General features: G+C 43.3%; 1 protein-coding gene across 2 annotated transcripts in view; it reads right to left on the minus strand.

Moving 5' to 3' along the window:
* Positions 1-22,768, minus strand: part of SANBR (SANT and BTB domain regulator of CSR) — an 81,989-nt gene that overhangs the window by 12,162 nt on the left and 47,059 nt on the right. For both annotated transcript variants that reach the window (XM_075339353.1, XM_075339352.1), the window contains exons 11-19: positions 12,939-13,062; positions 6,662-6,799; positions 4,246-4,382; positions 4,061-4,160; positions 2,622-2,654; positions 2,251-2,350; positions 1,040-1,131; positions 304-329; positions 147-220 (exon numbers count right to left, since the gene is read on the minus strand). In XM_075339353.1, the coding sequence (XP_075195468.1) occupies positions 147-220; positions 304-329; positions 1,040-1,131; positions 2,251-2,350; positions 2,622-2,654; positions 4,061-4,160; positions 4,246-4,382; positions 6,662-6,799; positions 12,939-13,062 (824 nt within the window). The remainder of the gene's footprint in view (positions 1-146; positions 221-303; positions 330-1,039; positions 1,132-2,250; positions 2,351-2,621; positions 2,655-4,060; positions 4,161-4,245; positions 4,383-6,661; positions 6,800-12,938; positions 13,063-22,768) is intronic.

Raw genomic sequence — 22,768 nt, forward strand, 5'->3', positions numbered from 1 at the left:
ATAAAAATACATAAAACAAAACAAAAAAAATCCTTCTGGGTAAAACCACCTTAAAAATTATTATTAAGAAATGTAGCAGTAGGTCACAATAAGGAAATTTAAGGATAAAATTGGGATGAAACAGTTGCGCTAGTAGAAACACTCACCTTCTTCTCTTTGAGCATCCTGGTTAAACCTTAAGGAGCGAGAAGCGTCCCATTTACTTCTCTGAATGCTCACGCTATAAAAAAAATACTAAAGGTTTGTAAATCAAATTTCTTAATGGTTTAGAAAATTTGCAGAAACATGTCATGAAATACTCACGTGAAGGGAGAAGAGTCTCGAGAGGGCTGAGGAGAAAAATAAAAAGTTTCAAACTCTATCGCCTGCAATTTTTCAATCAAAATATACCTTAGAGGGGTATTCCATCTTTAGATGTCAAATTATATATATATATATATATATATATATATATATATATATATATATATATGCTCAAATGTTATTGTAATTGTCAGAAAAGTGAATTAAGAGAGCAGTGGACATGCAACTCTTTCTGGCAGTGGGAGAGGGTTGTAGGTGGGATCTGCATCTATCATACATTTATAACATATCCTGCGGATAAGTCGTAAAGTCTAAAGATTGGAATACAACTTCAACTTGTGACAACAGGCCTGCAAGAACATTGTTACCACTCATCAGATGGACCTCCTTTATAATCAGATTTTAGAACTGCCATAAAGAGAAGCCTTTCTGCCTAAATGGTACAACATGACTTTCATGCCCAAGAGCATTGGAGTATACTGATATCACATCATTTCTGACTTCTCATTGATATTGTATCTCTTTTACTAGGTCCTATATGTGGTTGCATCTCATTTTTCTAGGTCCTATAGATCTCACCTTCATGATTACAGTTATGAGGGCCAGTCCAAAAGAACATTTAAAGGGTAATTGACTCCCCATGGAACTGTCACTAGACTGCATGAGGGTCTAATTAAGGAAAGTTGCAGTGAGAGAGTGGTGATAGTCTCCTGGAAATATTTTAGTACTTCTTTACCTTTTCTTGAGGCCGTTCTTTTTTATGAATACTTGGTGAAGAGGTTTGTTTTTTTGGCTGTCTGTTGGACTTCTTTGGTTTTTCTTTTCTACCTTTTAATGAGAAATGACACATTTGAAATAAAGACAAAAAACCCTCTACAATAGAATCAAAGAAAGGTTATAATATGAAAAACCAGGAGTATCGCATCACAAGAAACTTTTACAAGTAAACATTTTATAGTACATGTAGTGATTGGTATAAGGAGTCCTCCGGTTCTAAAGACAATCTGTCATCAGGTTTTTGCTACCTCATCTAAGAGCTGTCTGAAATCTTGCGAGGACTACCTGGTTGTGGCCGTTTTATGCTGAAATTATGTTCTTTCCACTTTTGGATTATGTCCCTAATAGTGCTCACTGGACCCTTCAGTAGTTTAGAAATTATCTAACCAATGCCATCAGCGTGTTTTGCAACAATAAGGCTGCAAAGGTCTTGAGATAACTCACTGGTTTTACTCATCATGAGATGTTTCTTGTGTAGCACCTTAGTAATGATACACCTTTTTATTGGCTATCAGTTCAACTGGCTGATATTTATCATTAAGTGACAGGATTGCTTTCTAATTACTGATAGATTTTAGCTTGTGTCATTATTTTTTATGGCTTCTTGCACCTCTCATTTCTTCATGTGTTCATTTATCATAATTACACATAATTTAATTTATGGACATCTTTGATTTACTTCTTTGCCAGTGTGGATTGGATGAGTTGTGACAGACATCTGGTGAGAAAGTTATGTTAATAGCACCTTTAGAAATATATTTACTTAGAAAATTGATGACGTGTTGAATACTTTTTTCACCAGCTGTATATATGTACCGTATATATTTATTATATCACAAAAGTGAGTACACCCCATTACATTTTTGTAACAACTTTACTATATCTTTTAATGGGACAACACTGAAGATATGACACTTTGATACAATATATCCCTCCCCAGTGTCATGTGCCTTGTTGGTGTTACAAAGTCTCAGGCTTTAATGAGGAGCATGTGTGTTAAATTCTGTGTACACCTCTCCATATTTACAAACATATAGGTGTACTCACTTTTGTGATACATTATATATATATATATATATATATATATATATATATATATATATATACATATATATACATACACACATGCAGTAGTTGGAGAGACATGTTATGTGACATCAAGAAGCATACCGGGTTTTTTCAACACTTCTTCTTCATCTCCAACCTCATCTTCTGTCACCTCGGATCCAGTAGTGTAGTCATCTTCTTCTGATAGCAGAGACTGCTGCTTCTAGAACAGAAGAAGCTTTTTGTAAAAAATATTAAAAAACTGTAAGATGAGTTATTTAATAATTCAATGTTTTTAAAATTGTCTTCTCTAATTAAGTGACTGGAAAAATAATACGGAATCTCCTATTGTGAATGAATATTATAACTGTGATGGATTATCATATTACCAATCCATTAATGTGCTGGATTAAAATCAGAAATTGCCCGCAGTTGTAACAAGCGGAGTGTGAACAATGCAACCACACATAGAAAGATCTGCTGCTCCTACTTACCAGCTGCAGACTGAAGTTCTTTAATGAAAGAAACTACCCCCCCAAAAAGGGAAAGAGAAGAAAAGACATGAAAGAAAAGACAAGGTAGAAAGAGAAGAAACATTAGCCTGAAGATACATGAATAACAGGCAAAAGGCATAACATCGAAGAACTCTAGAATATAGGAATTCAATGGGGTATAAGCTTTTTACAATACTTCGTATGAGATAGGCATTCATTTGGACTTTAAGGGCGGCTTTGCACGTTGCGACATTGCACGTGCGATGTCGATGGGGTCAAATCGAAAGTGACGCACATCCGGCGTCGCAGTCGATATCGCAACGTGCAAATCCTTTTTGATACGATGAACGAGCGCAAAAGCGTCGTTATCGTATCATCGCTGCAGCCTCCGACATTTCCATAATGCCGGAGCAGCGACAGGTGCGATGTTGTTCCTCGCTCCTGCGGCACCACACATCGCTGTGTATGAAGCCGCAGAAGCGAGGAACATCACCTTACCTGCCGCCGGCTGCAATGAGAAGGACGGAGGTGGGCGGGATGTTTACATCCTGCTCATCTCCGCCCCTCCACTTCAATTGGTCGCCTGCCGTGTGACGTCGCTGTGACGCCGCACGACCCGCCCCCTTAGGAAGGAGGCCGATCGCTGGCCAGAGGGACGTCGCACGGAAGGTATGTGCGTGTGAAACTGCCGTAGCGATAATAATCGCTATGGCAGCTTTCACTAGATATTGCACGTGAGACGGGGGCGGGACTATCGCTGCAGCATCGGTAACACATTGTTACCGATGTCGCAGCATGCAAAGCCTGCCTAAGTGTTACATTACATTGTTTTAAGGGTCACCACAGGGAGAATAACATTAAATGGTTCCGACTGCGATAAATGGGTCTACCAGGGGCGGACATATCATTGGTGCAACCTGTGCGCCCGCCCAAAAGGTAAGGGGGCCCATTTCTACCTCCAAATCAGGTGGAACTTTGCTTTTTCATGAGCTTTTGGGCTGTAAAGGGCCCATATATTTTTCTTGCACATGGACCCTTTTTTGTCTGTGTCCGCCAGTGGGGTCCGCCATGTAACAGACATACTGAATCAGTCAGATAGAGATGCCCTTTCTAGCCCCTGAATGACTCATCTCTCAGAATTCCCCTTATAGGGTATTTGAAAGAGGTTTTAACAGACATCCCTTTTACAGGTGGTTAATGACAATGGGGACTCCTGAACAGTGACCTCTTCTTCTGTCTACAGCTGTAATGTTATTGCATTTTAGTGTGAAATATCAAGAAATTCTGTGATTGGGGCCATTTTTGGTCACCTTTGCCCTTTCTTTTGAATATGGTCAAGGTCTTTTATCATTTTTGAACCTTTCTCTTATCACACTACTGGATAATGTTCTGTGTGGGGAAGATAAGAATTACTTGCATACATTATATGTCAGACTCACAGCATTGATCTCCCCGGTCTTCTGTCCGCATGCCGTGCTTGGCTCTATTAAGACATCACATTCAAGACTTTTATCCTGATTTAGGCTAATCCCAGAGTCACTGTATAGAACCAAGACATTTTATTAGGAACTGGAAAGCAAGAAATTGTCACAAACTGTGAAATGTATCTGACAAAACTGTTTACCCATTCGAGTCTTTAGAAAAAGGCACAACTATAATCTCCCTCCTCTGTAAGAGGTCACTCAGCACGTCCAAAGAAGAGCTGTTTGGTGCATCCCCTCCTCCCGGTAACCCAATGACGTGGTCTCGGACTTTACAGCCCTAGTAGAGCAGAAATCAGATTTTAATGATCTTTATTATCAGACCATTTCTCAAAAAATGTACATATTATTGCAATGATAACTGGGTTCAAATTCAGCCAAGGACATCTGCATGGAGTCTGGTTTTTTTGTGTTTGTGTACATTTCTTCTGTGTACTCTCGGTTCCTCCGAGACTCCAAAAATATGCAAAAAAGTCAATTTGATTCCAAGAAATTTACCCTAATGTGCGTGTTAGAAATAGGTTAAAGAGGCTATTCCCTATTCGGACATCCCCTGCTCAATCACCATATTTGTCCCCGTTAAAATAACAATGCTACAAAACTCATACTGTTCTCCAGTGTTGGCGCCGTTCAAGCGGTGTTGGCACTCACTCTGCTGGGGTTACATTGTTACATTACGCAAGTCCTCTGCCCAACTAGCGCTGGCTTAACTCTCCCGGCCTTAGGATATATCAAACATTAGGCCGGGGCCACACGGGGATCTACTGCGATCCTTGCATGACACTCGGCTCACGCTGGCAGCACAGCAGGAGCCGAGTGTCATGCGAGTGTCACTGCAACTGAGGTCCGATCATGCGATCGGAGCTCAGCTGCAGGGGGTGGGCCGGCTCTGAGGAGGGGCGAGCAGGCGCTGTGGAGGGGAGGGAGGGATTTATCTCCCTCTCTCCTCCGTTGCTGGCTATTGCCATTCTCGCCCTGCACTCGTGGTACACCGGTGTACTACGAGTGCAGTGCGATTTTTCTCTCGCCCCATAGACTTCAATGGGTGCCAGAGAAACAAGACTCGCATTACAATCGCAGCATGCTGCGATTGTTTTCTCGGTGCGATTAGGGCTGATAAAATAATCGCTCATGAGTGCTGGGACATAGGGTAATATTGGTCTGAGTGGAATGCGATAAAACATCGCATTCCACTTGCTTCGAAATTCATGCCGTGTGGCTTAGGCCTTAAAGGAAGTGAGCGGCCAACCGAAGCCCTGACTTCCTCTTGATGTTCAATTTGTTTGAAAGCGGGGACAGCAAAGCAGGGGCTCACTGGGCGCAGGGCTTGCGTGACAACGTTACCTCGGGAGAGCGAGTGCAAACACTACTGGAACTGTGCTGGCACTGGAGGTGGGAATAAGTGTTGTCATTTTAACAGGGGTAAATATGATGACTGAGAAGGGAATGTCCAAGTAGTGGACCAACTCTTTGAGTAGATTGAAAGCCAAATTGGAGACAAGAACTAAAGTGAGCGGTCACAGTCTCTGTACAGCCGTGCGGTATCTGTTGGCGTTATATTAAAAAAAGCTGGAAAATAAATAAAAATAAAAGCAATAAATATTTTGTCATGTAGAGCACGAATTAAGTTGGGACAATGAGATGCCCAGTCAGCAGCTTTGGTCAGACCAAAAGTTCTGCCCCCAAAAAACCCACAATACAACATAAATAGCCTTTTATAACTAATTTAGTGCCATTTTCTCAGAAAGCCGCGTGCTGATACAAATGGACCAATGATGACCTCAAATGAAATAAGTGAAGATTACATGAGGTTATAACAGTAAGAAAACGTTCATAAAAAATCCAAAAGGTTAAAAGTATGTGCACACATTAAGTATTTGCAAAAGACCAAAAAAGTATTTCTTGTCAGAAAAAACACTGCATATAATATGCTAGATTTTTTAATGTTTTTTTTTTAAATGAGTTTTTCCCCATTCTTCATTTGAATGGGTGAAAAATGCCACAAAAATGCTGAAAGAATTGACATTTTGATTATTTGAAACAATTATTTAAAGGTTCAAAACTGCAAGGAAAAGTAAGCGGCGTGTGCATGAGATTTCAGAAATATCATTTACTTTAATGGTACAGTGAAATACTGTTTTTTTATGCAAACAAGCCTGAAGTGATCCAATTTTAGACACAATTTGTGGGGGGAAGGAGTAAATGTGTTGAGCAGTATCACTAAAATGGCGGCCACCTTGAATGATAACATTTTTCAAATTTACTAAAGACATGTTTTTTAGTAATATCGTGGTGTAGATGTGTGTGAGCTTTCAGGTGGCATAGGCAAAAGAAAAGGGTCTATTCTCCCAATTATGTTCTGTGCTCTCTTACTGTCAATTAGTAAGTTCATACACTCCATGATTCAAGTGACAGAGCTCCCGTAATCTGCGTGTCACTATATGTGACTGGTGTCAGCTAAATCCCATGTTTTGTGTTCAGTGATTGACCCATTACATATGAAGACCCCACCTCAAGGTGACATACACACCGTGCAGTGATCAGTATGGCCACTCTAACCTTTGGAAGTTGTGCAGGGTCAAATCGGAGGACTTTTTGGTTACAGCAGGGATAGACCCCGGTGCCTGGGGAATCAAGTGAATACGAAGCCGGCTCAGGATGATACTGACAATGAGACAGCTCATTCAACAGGAACGTCTGAAATTGATAAACACAAATAATTTATCTCATTATTTTCCACAATGTATTGTGCAGCGACCTAATATCATTCATGAAATTCAATTTATTATTATTTTTTTTCATCAATATTTAAGATACTTACAAAATAATGTCTTAAAGTTTAAAGACCACCATAAACATTACATAGCTGTTGGCCGATCAATCAGCCAGCAGCCATCTCAGCCGGCTCTCCCGTACACAGTAGTGCTCTTCATTTAGTTGAGCACTCTCATGTTTTCTATAAGAAAGCCGTCACCAGACATGTCTGCCTCATGCTTACCTCCAGGAGTCCGAAATCGGCAATGCTTAATCAACATTTTCCCTGAAGAGCAGTTGTCTGGGGTCCCCATACACATTAGACTGTCAGCTGAACCCGTCGACATCTGCCCACATTAGTCTATGTATGGGGAGCCTTAAAGGGGTTGTCCAGTCTTTTTCAAAAAGTTTGCACTCACTCTATGTCCTAGTAGAGCATCAGGATTCTCTGCTGTCAACAGACAGAGTGGGCGGCCACGTGACCACAAGTATGTGATTTAACCACTTGCAACTAAATGTGAGCGGTGTCACTCATTTCACTTGTATTGAGCGAGGCTGCACACATCTAGTTCCAATGTGGCCAATGGAAACATGTAAATCACATACTTATCCCCTTCACCCCCCGAGCCTCTTTTCTCCTTCCTGACCTGGCCAATTTCCATAATTCTGTCCAGTGTCACTTCAGAATGCTTCACTGGATCCCAGTGATTCTGCGATAGCTTTTTCGTGCCCCATTGTGCTCTATGATAGTGGTAACTTTAGGATGATATTTTTTACGTTTATATTGAAAATTTGGAGAAAATTTTGCAATTTTCAAATTTTTAATTTTTATACCCTTAAACCAGAGAGTTATGTCACACAAAATAATTAACAAATAACAATTCCCACATTTCTACTTTACATCAGCGCCATTTATTAAACATTTTCTTTGTTGGGTAGTTAGAAGGATTAAAAATGTATCATAAATTTCTCATTTTGCAAAAAAATCATTTTTTTTTAAGGACCACATCACATTTGAAGTCACATTGAGGGGCCTACATGACAGAAAACACAAAAAAAGACACCATTCTAAACACACTACCACTCAAAGTACTCGACATTCAGTAAGTGTATTTACCCTTTAGGTGCTTCACAGGAATTAAAGCAATGTGAAAGGAATAAATGAAAATTTTACTTGTTTCAACAAATATGTTGCCTTGGCCCCAAATTTAGCATTTTCACAAGGGTAAGAGTAGAAAATACACTCTATGATTAGTTTTGAAATTTCCCCTGAGTATGCTGATAACTCATATGTGGTGTAAAACTACTGTTTGGGTGCACAGCAGGGCTCGGAAGGGAAGGAGCGCTATTCAATTTTGGAATACAAAACTGATCGCGGACACCATGTCGAGATTACAGAACCCCTGATGTGCCTAAACAGTGAAAATCCCCCAAAAGTGACCCCCATTTTGTAAAGTAGACCCCTCAGGAATTTAACTAGATGTGTGGTGAGCACTTTGAACCCCCAAGTGCTTCACAGAATTTTATAACCTTGAGCCTTGAAAATAAAAAAAAAATCACATTTTCCCTACAAAAATGTTGATTTTGCACCGTTTTTTTTATTTTCACAAAGGTAATAGGACAAAATACATTGTTCAATTTGTTGCGCAATTTCTCCTGAGTACGCCAATATGACATATGTGGTGGAAAACTATTGTTAGGCTATGTGCCCACGGGGACATTGTCCTGTGGATATATCCGCAAGACATTCCGCAGGAGCTCCCAGAAATCCGCAACAGAACTTTCTCTTTTTTTTTCAATGCTGCGGATATACAGCGGAATGTCGTGCGGATATGGTGCAGGCATTCTGCATTGAGGATACAGTACCATGGCTTCGGCACTGCATCCTCAATGCAGAACAAGTGCTGCAGTGATCGGGGTGCTCATACTTACCTCCATCATGCAGCACCTCGCTTTCCGGCGGCCGGGTCACTGTCAGGCAGCGTCTGGTTCACTGTGCTGGAGGTGGGCGGGCCTGAACTAGCTCCGGCTGTCACATGACCGGAGCTCGTGCAGGCCCCGCCCACCTCTTCCTTCCTGTACCTGGCTGGATCCACCGCGCTGCTGCCGCTACACCGGACGGAGAAAGTGACTCGGGTCTCTATCAAGGCAGGTAAGTATATGGGACCCTGCGGAGAAATCCGCAACAATAATTGACATGCTGCAGATTTTTCCGCACGAAAATCCGCACGATTTCTGCTGCGGAAAAATCCGCAGCGTGGGCACAGCATTTCCCAAATGCTATAGAAATGGCTGGGGATTAGCTGTGCTGCAGATTTCTGGAAAATCCGCGGATTTTCCGTGAGAAATCCGCGGCAAAATCCACGCATTTTCCGCAGCGTGGGCACATAGCCTTAGGGTGCATGGCAGGGCTTGGAAGGGAAGTAGCGCCATTTGACTTTTGGAACGCAAGATCAGTTGGAATTAATAGCGGCCGCCATGTCGCGTGTACAAAGCTCCCGATGTGCCTAAAGAATGGAGTTGCCCCACAAGTGACTCCATATTGGAAAATACACCTCTCAAGAAATTTATCTGGAGTTATAGTAAGCACCTTGAACCCACAATTGCTTCACAGAATTTTATAACGTTGAACCAAGAAAATAGTTTTGTTTTTTTTACCACCACCACCAAATGTTGCTTTAGCCCAAAACTGTTCATTTTCAGAAGGCTAACAGGAGAAAATTGACCTTACAATTTGTTGTGCAATTTCTCCTGAATACACCAAAAGCCCACATATGGTGGAATACTACTCTTTGGGAGCATGGCAGGGCTCCGAAGGAAAGGAGCACTATTGAAGCTTTGATTTGGCGGGAATAAACTACTGCACCATGCTGCCATGGTGCCAAAACAGCAGAAAATACCCATATATGACCCATTTTTGGAAAGTTTGCCTCTTGAGCAATTCGTCTAGGGGTGTGGTGAGCATCTTAAACTGACAGATCATTCACAGAATTCTGAATTTCCACTAAAATGTTTTAGTCCTACGTTTTTAGTTTTCAAAAGGCCTGTTAGGAGGAAATGTCACTCATTCGCAAGAGTGGATTGTAATGTGATCTTTAAGGAGTTTTTCCACAAAAAAAGTTCATTTTAAATCAATAGATCTTGGAAAAATAAGTTCTACAATTGGATGTGTTTAAAGAAAAACACTGACATTGCTTTGTTGAAATAATATTACAAATGTGCCCCTGCTATGCACTGTGTAATGGCTGTGTCTGACCGTACACTGACACGGTCTGATCATACCACAGCTTCTAGACTGGGAAGGAAGAAAAATAAAGTATACAGACATTACAGCACAAGATGACAAATTATTCTTTCTTTAACCCTTTCACGACCGGCCGATTTTTCGCTTTCCGTTTTTTTTTTTCGCCATTCTTTTTCTGAGAGACGTAACTTTTTTATTTTTCAGTCAATATGGTCATGTGAGGGCTCATTTTTTGCGGAACGAGCTGTACTTTTAAATGAAACCATCAGTTTTACCATATTGTGTACTAGAAAATGGCAAAAAAATTCCAAATGCTGAAAAATTGCAAAAAAAGTGCGATAGCACTATGGTTTTTGAGATATTTTATTCACTGTGTTCACTATATGGTAAAACTGATGTGTGGGTGTGATGCCTCAGGTCAGTGCGAGTTCGTAGACACCAAACATGTATAGGTTTACTTTTATATAAGGGGTTAAAAAAAAATCGGAAGTTTGTCCGAAAAAACTGTTTTACGCCATATTCCGTGACCCGTAGCGTTCTCATTTTTCGGGATCTTAGGCTCAATCACGGCTTATTTTTTGCGTCTCGAGCTGACGTTTTTAACGGTACCATTTTTGCGCAGATGCTACGTTTTGATCGCCTCTTATTGCATTTTGCGCAAAAGTTGTGGCGACAAAAAAACGTCGTTTTGGCGTTTGGATTTTTTTTGCCGCTACGCCGTTTACTGATCAGATTAATTGATTTTATATTTTGATAGATCGGGCGTTTCTGAACGCGGCGATACCAAATGTGTGTATATTTTTTATTTTTTTAACCCTTTAATTTTTAATGGGGCGAATGGGGGGTGATTTGAACTTTTAGGTTTTTTTGTTTTTTTTTAATTTTTTAAAACTTTTTTTTTTACTTTTTTTTTTTATTTTACTAGTCCCCCTAGGGGGCTATTGCGATCAGCATTCCGATCGCTCTGCAGTATCTGCTGATCACAGCTGGAAGGCTGTAAACAGCAGATACGCTGTCTTTCTCTTTTGCTGTGCCCCGGGCACAGCGAAAGTGAAACCAATTCATGTGTAGTACAGGAGTCATCACATGACCCTGTACTACCATGACAACTATCGGGAGTCACGTGATCGCGTCACGTGACTTCCGGTTTCGGCGGTAAGTAAAACTTTACCGCGATTGCGCTTATAATGGCGCTGTCATGTATTGACAGCGCCATTATAAGGGGTTAATCGGCACGAGCAGATAACGATTCTGCTCGTGCCTAGCAGGCACACATCTCAGCTGTGAAAATCAGCTGAGATGTGTGCCGATCGCGGCATGCTGCCGCCGGAGGACCGCGGGCAGTAAGATTATGTCCTTTAGGACGTAATTTTACGGCCCGCGGTCGTTAAGGGGTTAAGGTACAAAAATGTTTTAAAATAGGCAGGAAAATGTTTTACCTCACAAAAGGAATCATCTGTGCTCCCATTTTGTAATGTTTGTATACTCTTTTATTTCCACTTGGCCCAGGAGCTGTGGTATGATCAGACCATGTCCCTGTACGGTCAGACACGGCCATTACACAGTACACAGCAGGGGCACATTTATAATATTATTTCAACATAGCAATGTCAATATTTTTTTTTAAACTTATTACTTATATTATTCCAATATCTATTGATTCAAATGAACTTTGCTTGTGGAAAAACCCTTTAATGGACACGTTACCGCCCACTCTCGCCACTAACACCAGAGAATCCTAACAGCGTTTGGTGCATGCACTGAGGATTCAGATGCTTGCAGTCATATAGAGTGACTGCAGACTTTTAGCCAAAGGCCGGACAAGCCCTTTAACTCACATGATATAAATACAGTTTTAATCAGTAAGAGTCTTGTTGAGAAAGTGCTAAGCTGATAACTGATCTCTTCTGGGACTGAAGATATTCTCTACAAACGTTTTATTGAAAACTATCAAAATCTGATAACTAATTTTCCTCTATGATTCAAATGGTTCCTTAATAAAGTATTCTCAATTGGGAAGTTATCTCCTATCCATGGTACAGGGAATAAATTCCCGATCACTGGGGACCTGACTGTTGGGACTTCCTCTATTACCAGAGCGTGAATGGAGCAGAGGTCAACCATGCGCACCTTCGCTCCATCCATTGTTATGGGAATGCCGAAAACCATCTGAAAGGAGCGCACTGCTATCTTCAGCACTGTTACTAATGATGAGTTGAACAGCAGCGCGTATAATTGACCTCTGATCCTTTCCCATCCCATGGGTCTCTACAGAGTACTGGTTCTCGGGATCTGTGGTAGTCCCAGTTGTGGTTGGACCACCAGCCATTTGAAACTTATTCCCTAGCCCATGTGTGGGGATAACTTGCAAATTTGATAATATATGTTCCAAAACCATGCAACAACCCTTTGTGATAGCAAGCCTATAGTGCACCTCTAAAGACCACTAACATTGTTGTATTGCAAGCCTATTAAAACTAACATTAACACAACCCACTGCTGGTTATATCTCCGAACCGGAGCCAGGCTATGAGGCATTTCCGGATAATCTGTCAGTAGGATTTTTAGTATTGGCTGCAGGATCAGCAGGTAATATGGGCCTGTATTGGTAGGCTGGCAGGTCCATTTAAGTGCTTTCAATAATTTACTATTAAAATAACATGTCCAATCTCTTTTCCAAATTCCAGAAATCTATTATTGAAAATATATATTTTCAACACAAACATCAAGTTGTCTGTTCAAGCAGCGAATTGCTCCACAGATGCAGATTTCTTTGCACATATGTGTGGTATACTGTCACTCATGGGGAAACTAGCCAACAGGAATAGTATTACTCACCTGTTTACATCTGGAGCAGTTCAGCCAATTGATGGTGCCCCACAAACGCCAATAAACATCCCGCCAAGACTTCAGCTCCTCAAATAAACTTGTCAGGTACTCATGAACATCCCAAATTTTGTCCCTGTAAACTCCGTGTATGTTAAACAGAGTATTAGTTCATACATGCTAGCATTTCATTAATGTATATTATCATATAATGTTTTATATTATTATTTATTTTTAGAGCACCATTAATTACATGGTGTTGGACATGTAAAATGGGGTTACATACAAAATACAGATATACACACGTGGTCAAAATTGTTGGTACCCCTCGTTTAATTAAAGAAAAAACCCCAATGGTCACAGAAATAACTTGAATCTGACAAAAGTAATAATAAATAAAAATCTATGAAAATGAACAAATTAAAGTCAGACATTGCTGCTTTTCTGCTTCCACAGAATTTTTTAAGAAATAAAACTCATGACATAGGCCTGAACAGAAATGATGGTTCCTCCTTAACTTAATATTTTGTTGCACAACCTATTGAGGCAATCACTGCAATCAAACGATTCCTGTAACTGTCAATGAGACTTCTGCTCCTCTCCACAGGTGCTCTCCTGGCTGCTCCTCAAGACCAAACTGCCCCAGTTGTCTTGTGTTTGAAGGTTGCTCATAGAAGGCCACCTCAAAGTAGTCTAGAGTTTTCCTCTTAGCCATTCTTGGGTGTTTTTAGCTGTGTATTTTGGGTCATTATCCTGTTTGCAAGACCCATGACCTGCGACTGAGACCAAGCTTTCTGACACTGGGCAGCACATTTCTCTCTAGAATCCCTTGATAGTCTTGAGATTTCATTGTACCCTGCACAGATTCAAGACACCCTGTGCCAGATACAGCAAAGCAGCCCCAGAACATAACAGAGCCTCCTCCATGTTTCACAGTAGGGACAGTGTTCTTTTCTTGAAATGCTTCATTTTTCCTTGTGTGAACATAGAGCTGATGTGCCTTGCCAAAAAGTTTCATTTTTGTCTTATCTGTCCATAGGACCTTCTCCCAGAAGCTTTGTGGCTTGTCAACATGTAGTTTGACAAATTCCAGTCTGGCTTTTTTATGATTTTTTTTTTCAAAAATGGTGTCCTCCTTGGTCGTCTCCCATGAAGTCCACTTTGGCTCAAACAACGACGGATGGTGTGATCTGACACTGATGTTCCATGAGCTTGAAGTTCACCTTTAGTCGCTTTAGAAGCTTTTATGGGCTCTTTTGTTACCATTCTTATTATCTGTTTCTTTAATTTGTCATCAATTTTACTCCTGCGGCCACGTTCAGGGAGGTTGGTTACAGTCCCATTAATCTTACATTTCTGAACAATATGTGCAACTGTAGTCACAGGAACATCAAGCTGCTTGTCTATAATTTTTTTTCTAATCTCCTGAGACAACTCTTTCCATCGCTCCCTCTGGCCCATGTTGAGTGTGGTACACACCATGTCGCCAAACAGCACAGTGAGTATCTGTAGCCCTATATACAGGTCCACTTACTGATTACAAGATTGTAGACACCTGTGATGCTAATTAGTGGACACACCTTGATTTAACATGTCCCTTTTGTCACATTATTTTCAGGGGTACCATCATTTCTGTGTAGGCCTGTTTCATGAGTTTTATTTATTTTTTTAAATCTGTACAACAGGGGTGGGGAACCTCCGGCCCGCGGGCCGTATGCGGCCCGTGGCGACTTTTTATGCGGCCCCCGGGCACATTCCCGGGGACCGCTGTGCTCTGGCGGCAGCCGCGCTTTTCCCGGCTGCTGGCCCTTTAAATCCCACTGCCTGATGACCTGAGGGTAGATGCTAGAATGTATGGGCTCTATCCAGATCCTGACTTCCAGGACCTGACTGCAGCCCATACATTCTAGGCTTAACCCCGGCCTGTGCTAGTGTGCTCTGGTGGGCGGGGTAAGCAGCACGCTGCCATAGTGTCACAGAATAGCTGCAGCAGATTACCGGCCTCCCAGACCTGTGCTGTGCGTGTGACTCCTCCCCCACCCCAGTACTGTGAGTATTCAACCCATCGCTGACCCCCCCCCAACCCCCGCTCAGTGCTGTGTACCCCCTTGTGCAGTGTGCTGTCACCCAGTGCTCTGCCTGTGCTGCCACCCAGTGCTCTGCCTGTGCTGCCACCCAGTGCTCTGTCCGTGCTGCCACCCAGTGCTGTCCGTGCTGCCACCCAGTGCTCTGTCCGTGCTGCCACCCAGTGCTCTGTCCGTGGTGCCACCCAGTGCTCTGCCCGTGCTGCCACCCAGTGCTCTGCCCGTGCTGCCACCCAGTGCTCTGCCCGTGCTGCCACCCAGTGCTCTGCCCGTGCTGCCACCCAGTGCTCTGATCGTGCTGACACCCAGTGCTCTGCCCGTGCTGACACCCAGTGCTCTGCCCGTGCTGCCACCCAGTGCTCTGCCCATGCTGCCACCCAGTGCTCTGCCCATGCTGCCACCCAGTGCTCTGCCCATGCTGCCACCCAGTGCTCTGCCCGTGCTGCCACCCAGTGCTCTGCCCGTGCTGCCACCCAGTGCTCTGCCCGTGCTGCCACCCAGTGCTCTGCCCGTGCTGCCACCCAGAGCTCTGCCAATGCTGCCACCCAGTGCTCTGTCCGTGCTGCCACCCAGTGCTCTTTCTGTGCTGCCACCCAGTGCTTTCTGTGCTGCCACCCAGTGCTTTCTGTGCTGCCACCCAGTGCTCTCTGTGCTGCCACCCAGTGCTCTGTCCGTGCTGCCACCCAGTGCTCTTTCTGTGCTGCCACCCAGTGCTTTCTGTGCTGCCACCCAGTGCTTTCTGTGCTGCCACCCAGTGCTCTCTGTGCTGCCACCCAGTGCTCTGCCCGTGCTGCCACCCAGTGCTGTCTGTGCTGCCACCCAGTGCTCTCTGTGCTGCCACCTGTGTTGTACTTGTCCCCAGTCATGTCTGTGCCACCGCCAGGGCTGTCCATGCCCTCCTAGTGATGTATATGCCCCAGCCCCTCCTGTGATGTATACGCCCCAGCCCCTCCTGTGACGTATATGCCCGAGCCCCTCCTGTGATGCATACGCCCCAGCCCCTCCTGTGATGTGTGCTCCCAGTGTCTCCCGTAATTTATGCACCCCAGCGTCTCCTGTAATGTATATGCACCCCAGCATCTCCATACCGAGACAAACCTGGAAAAGCAGCTGTGAGAACCAAGATGATCAATATCACCGAACATCACAGCCGCACCAAAGAGAAGAAGCTCCAGCAGCCGCAGTAGGGGTGAGTTAATTAATCGTTTGACCAAATATAACCGGGTAGTTTTCAAGTTGATAATTTTGTGCGGCCCCCAAAGGTTAGAAGGAAACAGGGTGGATAAAAATCTTGATTTTTTAAAAAAAATCAAAAAAATCAGATTTTTTTGATTTAAATCAGATTTTTTTGATTTAAATCATTTGATTTAAATCAGATTTTTTAATCAAGTTGTACACAAGCAAAACTTTGTCTTTTTGCAAATCTAATTGTTTTACACAAATAAAAATATTAAAACAGTTGATTATGAAACCTAATAATTTTTATTTGCACTATTAAACACTCAGAATTGAACTACAGAGAGTAAGTACTTTTTAACAATAGCCTATCTCTAACGTTTGACGTAAGCAAACATCTTCAGTGAATACATCAGTCCTTTAAGCCTACTGTTTATTTAGGACTTTTAATAGGAAAACCAGTTGTCCTGCTTTAGCAGTTCCTAAAGCTGGGTTCACACTAAACGACAGCGACAACGACGTCGCTGTTACGTCACCATTTTCGGTGACGTAACAGCGACCTTGTAAGTCGCTGTTATGATCGCTGCTTAGCTGTCAAACACAGCAGAAGCAGCGATCATAACGTCGCTGTGTTACATGTTCAGAGAGCAGGGAGCCGCACTTAGCGCTGGCTCCTTGCTCTCCTAGGTACAGTACACATCGGGTTAATTAACCCGATGTGTGCTGCAGCTACATGTCACAGTGCAGAGAGCAGGGAGCCGCGCGCACTGCTTAGCGCTGGCTCCTTGCTTTCTTTGCTACAGTATACATCGGGTTAATTACCCGATGCATACTGCAGCCACATGTCACAGTGCAGGAGCCGGCGCTGGCAGCAAGAGCGGAGGCTGGTAACCAGCGTAAACATCGGGTAACCAGGGAAAGGACTTCCCTTGGTTACCCGCTGGTTACAGCTTACCGCAGCTGCCAGTGCCGGCTCCTGCTCGCTTCATTTCGTCGCTCTCTCGCTGTCACACACAGCGATGTGTGTGTCACAGCGGGAGAGTGACGACGAAAAAATGAAGCTGGACATTCAGCAACGACCGGCGACCTCACAGCAGGGGCCAGGTCGTTGCTGGATGTCACACACAGCGACAGCGACGGGACGTCGCTGCAACGTCACAGAAAATGGTGACGTAGCAGCGACGTCGTTGTCGTTGTCGCTGTGTGTGACACCAGCTTAAGCGGTTTCGGACTGTTGTGTGCACAAAACCAAATGAAGAAAACAATCTCTCTACTCCTGCGGATGAAGCCGATGCAGTCAGTAGCTGAGTAGCTAGATTTATTATCTTTGCTGGAAGAACAAGTGATTGCGACTTCCACCAGTCCAGTGGTTTTAGTTCATTAACGATGTTATCTGCAAACATGTATTTTTGAAATGGTGCAGATTCACACTTCAATTTCAGCACAGTTGCCACAATGTCATGGTTAGTATTGGCGAGCCACTCCATTGCAGAGTTGATTTCCGCCTCAGATAATTTTTTCCCTCTGTAGATGGGATGCAAGATATTGGCTAAATAGTGTTCTTCTTTTAATGCTTGGTCCTTGCGGTGCTGTATTGCAACCTTTACATTGTTTGAGAGGTTCAAGAGATCTAGAGAACCTTCTAAATCTTTCCAAACTTCTGTGGCATCAGCTATGGTTGCAGTATCTTTCTGCATTTTATCCAACGCAATCGATATTGGCTTTAACCTTTCCAAAAGGTCCTCGGCATTTCTCTTCACACCAAGATTTAATACTTTGCTTCGTATATTAGCATCAATTTTATCCCGATGTGTTTCGCAAATGGACAGTAATTTTGACCAGTTGTTAATAAACAGTTCCAAGCAGTCAGCCAAGGTATTCCATCTAACATCTTGTGGTAGAACCAACTTCAGTCCTCCCATTTCCTTGTAGGTTGCATGTGCAAAATGATTATTGCGGAAATATTTAACAATTTCTACAACATGTTCCTTGACACCCAAAATATGCAGGTCTTTTGCCAAAAGATGCAACAAATGGGCAGAACAACCGTATGTAATGACATTTGTGTCATCCTGTGCCAGTTCCGCTCGCATTTTGCCACATTGCTTGCGTTATCAGTAACTAAGCTCCTTACTTTACATCCAAACTGTTCTTGGCATTGGTGAATTGAGTTCTTAGCAATTTCAAGTAAATATTCAGCAGTATGTGAATTTCCAGATGTGTCGATTGTGTCTGTAAGGTAAGTTTCACCATCTTCTGTTGTGACACAAGTGCAAATTATGGGGTCGTTGTGGATGTTGCTCCAACCATCCAAGCTCATGTTAACAACCTTGTCTTTCAAATATTTTGTTTTTTTAATCGATTTTAATCGTGATTTATATTAAAAAAAAAACTTTTGATTTAAATCAGTGATTTAAATCATGATTAAAATCATGATTTAAATCGATCCGATTTAAATAGAAAAAAATCTTTTGATTTAAATCGTGATTTAAATCATGATTTAAATCGGCGTGATTTAAATCAATCCACCCTGGAAGGAAATTCCAAATGGCCCCCGGCAGTAAAAAGGTTCCCCACCCCTGCTGTAGAAGAATGGTTGAAAAGCAATGTCTGACTTTCATTTGTTCATTTTCATAGATTTTTTATTTATTATTACTTTTGTCAGATTTAAGTTATTTCTGTGACCATTGTGGGTTTTTCTTTCATTAAACGAGGGGTACCATCAATTTTGACCATGTGTGTAAATTACAATGAACAAATTAACAATGTCAGACTGAATCAGAGGGGAGAGGACCCTGTCCTTGGTAGCTTTCAATCTACAGAATAATGGAGAAGGAGACAATAGGTTCAGGGGTTGCAGCATTTCCAGTTAAGTTAAGGTCCAGTCACACTAAGCAACTTACCAGCGATCCCAACAACGATAGGGATCGCTGGTAAGTTGCTAGGAGGTTGCTGGTGAGATGTCACACTGCGACGCTCCAGCGATCCCACCAGCAACCTGACCTGGCAGGGATCGCTGGAGCGTCGCTACACAAGTTGCTGGTGAGCTCACCAGCAACCAGTGACAAGCCCCCAGCGCCGCGTGGAAGATGCTGCGCTTGGTAACTAAGGTAAATATCGGGTAACCAACCCGATATTTACCTTGGTTACCACCGCACGGAGCTACACGTGCAGAGAGCAGGGAGCAGCGCACACTGAGCGCTGGCTCCTTGCTCTCCTAGTTACAGCACACATCGGGTTAATTACCCGATGTGTGCTGCAGCTAAATGTGCACAGAGCAGGGAGCAGCGCACAATGCTTAGCGCTGGCTCCTTGCTCTCCTAGTTACAGCACACATCGGGTTAATTAACCCGATGTGTGCTGCAGCTACATGTGCACAGAGCAGGGAGCAGCGCACACTGCTTAGCGCTGGCTCCTTGCTCTCCTAGTTACAGCACACATCGGGTTAATTAACCCGATGTGTCCTGCAGCTAGCTACATGTGCACAGAGCAGGAGCCGGCACTGACAGTGAGAGCGGCGGAGGCTGGTAACAAAGGTAAATATCGGGTAACCAAGGACAGGGCTTCTTGGTTACCCGATGTTTACTGTGGTTACCAGCCTCCGCAGAAGCCGGCTCCTGCTGCCTGCACATTTAGTTGTTGCTGTCTCGCTGTCACACACAGCGATCTGTGCTTCACAGCAGGACAGCAACAACTAAAAAATGGCCCAGGACATTCAGCAACAACCAACGACCTCACAGCAGGGGCCGGGTTGTTGCTGGATGTCACACACAGCAACATCGCTAGCAACGTCACAAAAGTTGTTCGTTAGCAGCGATGTTGCTAGCGATGTTGCTTAGTGTGACGGGGCCTTTAGGTGTCGCCAAGGCCAATGTAGGCTGTAAGGTTTCTTGAAGAGATGCACTTTCAAGTGCCGTCTGAAAGTTCCAAGTGTGGTGGATAATCAGACATGTTGGGGCACATAATTCTAGTTGATGGGGGATACTCGGGAGAAGTTTTGCAGGCGAATGAGTAAGAAACGTATTAATGTGGAGGAGAAAATGAGATGCTGGGAGGACTGGAGATTATGTGTGGGAAAATATCAGGAGATTAGTTTATATATGAAGGAAACAGATTATGGACAGCTTTGTAGATCAATGTCAGTAGTTTGAACTGGATACGTTGGAGAATTGAGATGCAATGATGGGATTTGCATAGGGGAGAAGCAGAGGAGCAGCAAGGAGAGAGGTGAATTAGTCAGGCAGCAGAGTTTACAATGGACTGGAGAGGTGCAGGACTGTTAGCAAGAAGGCCATAGGGGAGGATATTGCAGTAGTCGAGGTACAAGATGATGAGGGCATGCACTAGCATTTTTATGAATTCAGGGATGAGAAAAGGATGAATTCTGTAAATATTTTTCAGTTCTAGATGGCAGGAGGTGGTAAGAGCTCGGATGTGTGGTGTGAAGGAATGTCAGAGTCGAGGGTTACTCTGAGGCAGTGGACGTCCGGTACAGGGGAAAGCATGATGTTATTTTTTGAGATAGATCAGATAAGGGAGTTGAGATGGAGTAAAGATGATTAATTAAGATTTGTTCAAATTGAGTTTTAAGAAACAATAGGAGATTAAAGAGTATATGGCTGATACACAATAGGATTCAGGACAGCAGAGAGATGACATCAGGGCCAGAAAGGTAGGTCTGATTGTCATCAGCATATAGGTGGTACTGGAAGCCATGGGACTTTATGAGTTGTGCCAGGCTTAAGGTATAGATGGAAAATAGTAGGGGTCCCAAAGCATAGCTTTGAGGGACACCAATAGTGAGAGGGTGGGGTGAGGCAGTAAGTATGGAATGAGATACGCTAAATGTGTCATTAAAAAGAGTTAGCAAGAGATCCAGCATATCGTAAGGTCTTAGATGCCAAAGGAAGAAAGGATCTGTAGTAGGTGGGAGTGGTCAACTGTGTTGAAGGCAATGGAAAGGTCTAAAAGGAAGAGTATAGAGAATTGTGCGTTAAAGGAAACCTGTCAGGCCCAATATTCACCCAGAACCACGAGCAGTTCTGGGTGTATATTGCTAATCCCTGCCTAATCGTCCCTGTATACACCAGCATAGATAAAGAGATCTTTAGAAAAAGAATTTCAAAGATCTTTTACCGTATGCTAATGAGCGAGGCTGGCTTCAAACTGAAGTAGTGCGCATGACCCAAACTCCGGGGTTACGTGCACTGAGCCGAAATCCAGTGGAGGGTGGCGATGGCGGGGGAGAGGTGAGCGAGATCTTTCTGTGACGCTGCATATTTATTAGCATGTTAGCACACCCACAGAGGCGTACTAACATGCTAATGGGGGCGACTGACCGGGGAACTAACGCCCAGGGTACTAGTGCCCTCGCTCATTAGCATACGATAAAAGATCTTTAGAATTACTTTTTCTAAAGGTCTCTTTATCTATAGTAGTGTATACAGGGACGGTTAGGCAGGGATTAGCAATACTCAGCCAGAACTGCTCGTGGTTCTGGGTGCATACAGGACCTGACAGGTTTCCTTTAGATTTGGCAGTAAGTCGTTCGTGATTTTGGTTATGGCAGTTTCAGAGGAGTTTTGAGAAGGAAGCCAGATTGTAGGTTGTCAATGAGGGGGTTAGATAAGAGGTGGGAGGAAAGTTCATGCTGTTCGAGGAGTTTGGAGAAGCAGCAATATGGGACGATAGCAGGACAAAAAGGTCAGCTCGAGGGATAGGTGTGATTATGGCATTTTTGAAAGTAGACGTGATGGTACCAGAAGTTAATGTGAAGTTGACTAGATGGGTTAGGGATAGGAAGAGCATGATAGTGAGATGGGGAAGAGGTGGGATGGGGTCAAGTGCACAAGGGGTGAGGTGTGATTTGAAGAGAAGATGATGAGTACGCCTTTGTTTTAATTATTTATTTAAGTGATTTAATAAAAATAAATAAAACTCTGTAGGATCTCCTTTATTTTGATATCCAGCCAAGGTAAAGCTCACAGGTGAGGGCTACTACTATACAGAAAACTGACTGCAACCAATTACAGATGCGGATACAGGGTGGGGGCGTGTATCGCAGTCTGCAACCAATCACAGACACTGGCACAGAGCGTGGACGGGGGAAGCAGTGAATATTTTTTAGGCTAACTTGACTATCCACGAGTTCACTCATCACTACTTGTCACATCCTCTCCATGCCAACAGTGGACTGGGCAATGGGCTCAGATACACTCCAGAGTAAAGCTCCCCATACACCTTACATGGTGGTAAGCCGAACCAATGTTCATTCGCTTGCAAAGCGCTCCTGTGATTTCTATGAGAGCTGCTGCCAGACATCTCTGATTGTGGCTTATTTCACCGAGAACAAAACAATCACATTTGAGACATCTGTCCGGGGCACCCATACGTAATAGGCTGTCAACATCTTTGTATTTGGCTGACATTAGTCTAAGAGTGGCTTTACACGCTACAATATCGCTGCCGATATCGCTAGCATGAGACCCGCCCCCATCGTTTTTGCGAGAGGGGCATATCGCTGCCTGTCGCGCACAAAATCGCGCACCCCGTCACACATACTTACCTGCTCGGCGACGTCGC

Source organism: Anomaloglossus baeobatrachus, chromosome 3 (genome assembly GCF_048569485.1).
Source record: "Anomaloglossus baeobatrachus isolate aAnoBae1 chromosome 3, aAnoBae1.hap1, whole genome shotgun sequence".
Lineage (NCBI taxonomy): Eukaryota > Metazoa > Chordata > Amphibia > Anura > Aromobatidae > Anomaloglossus > Anomaloglossus baeobatrachus.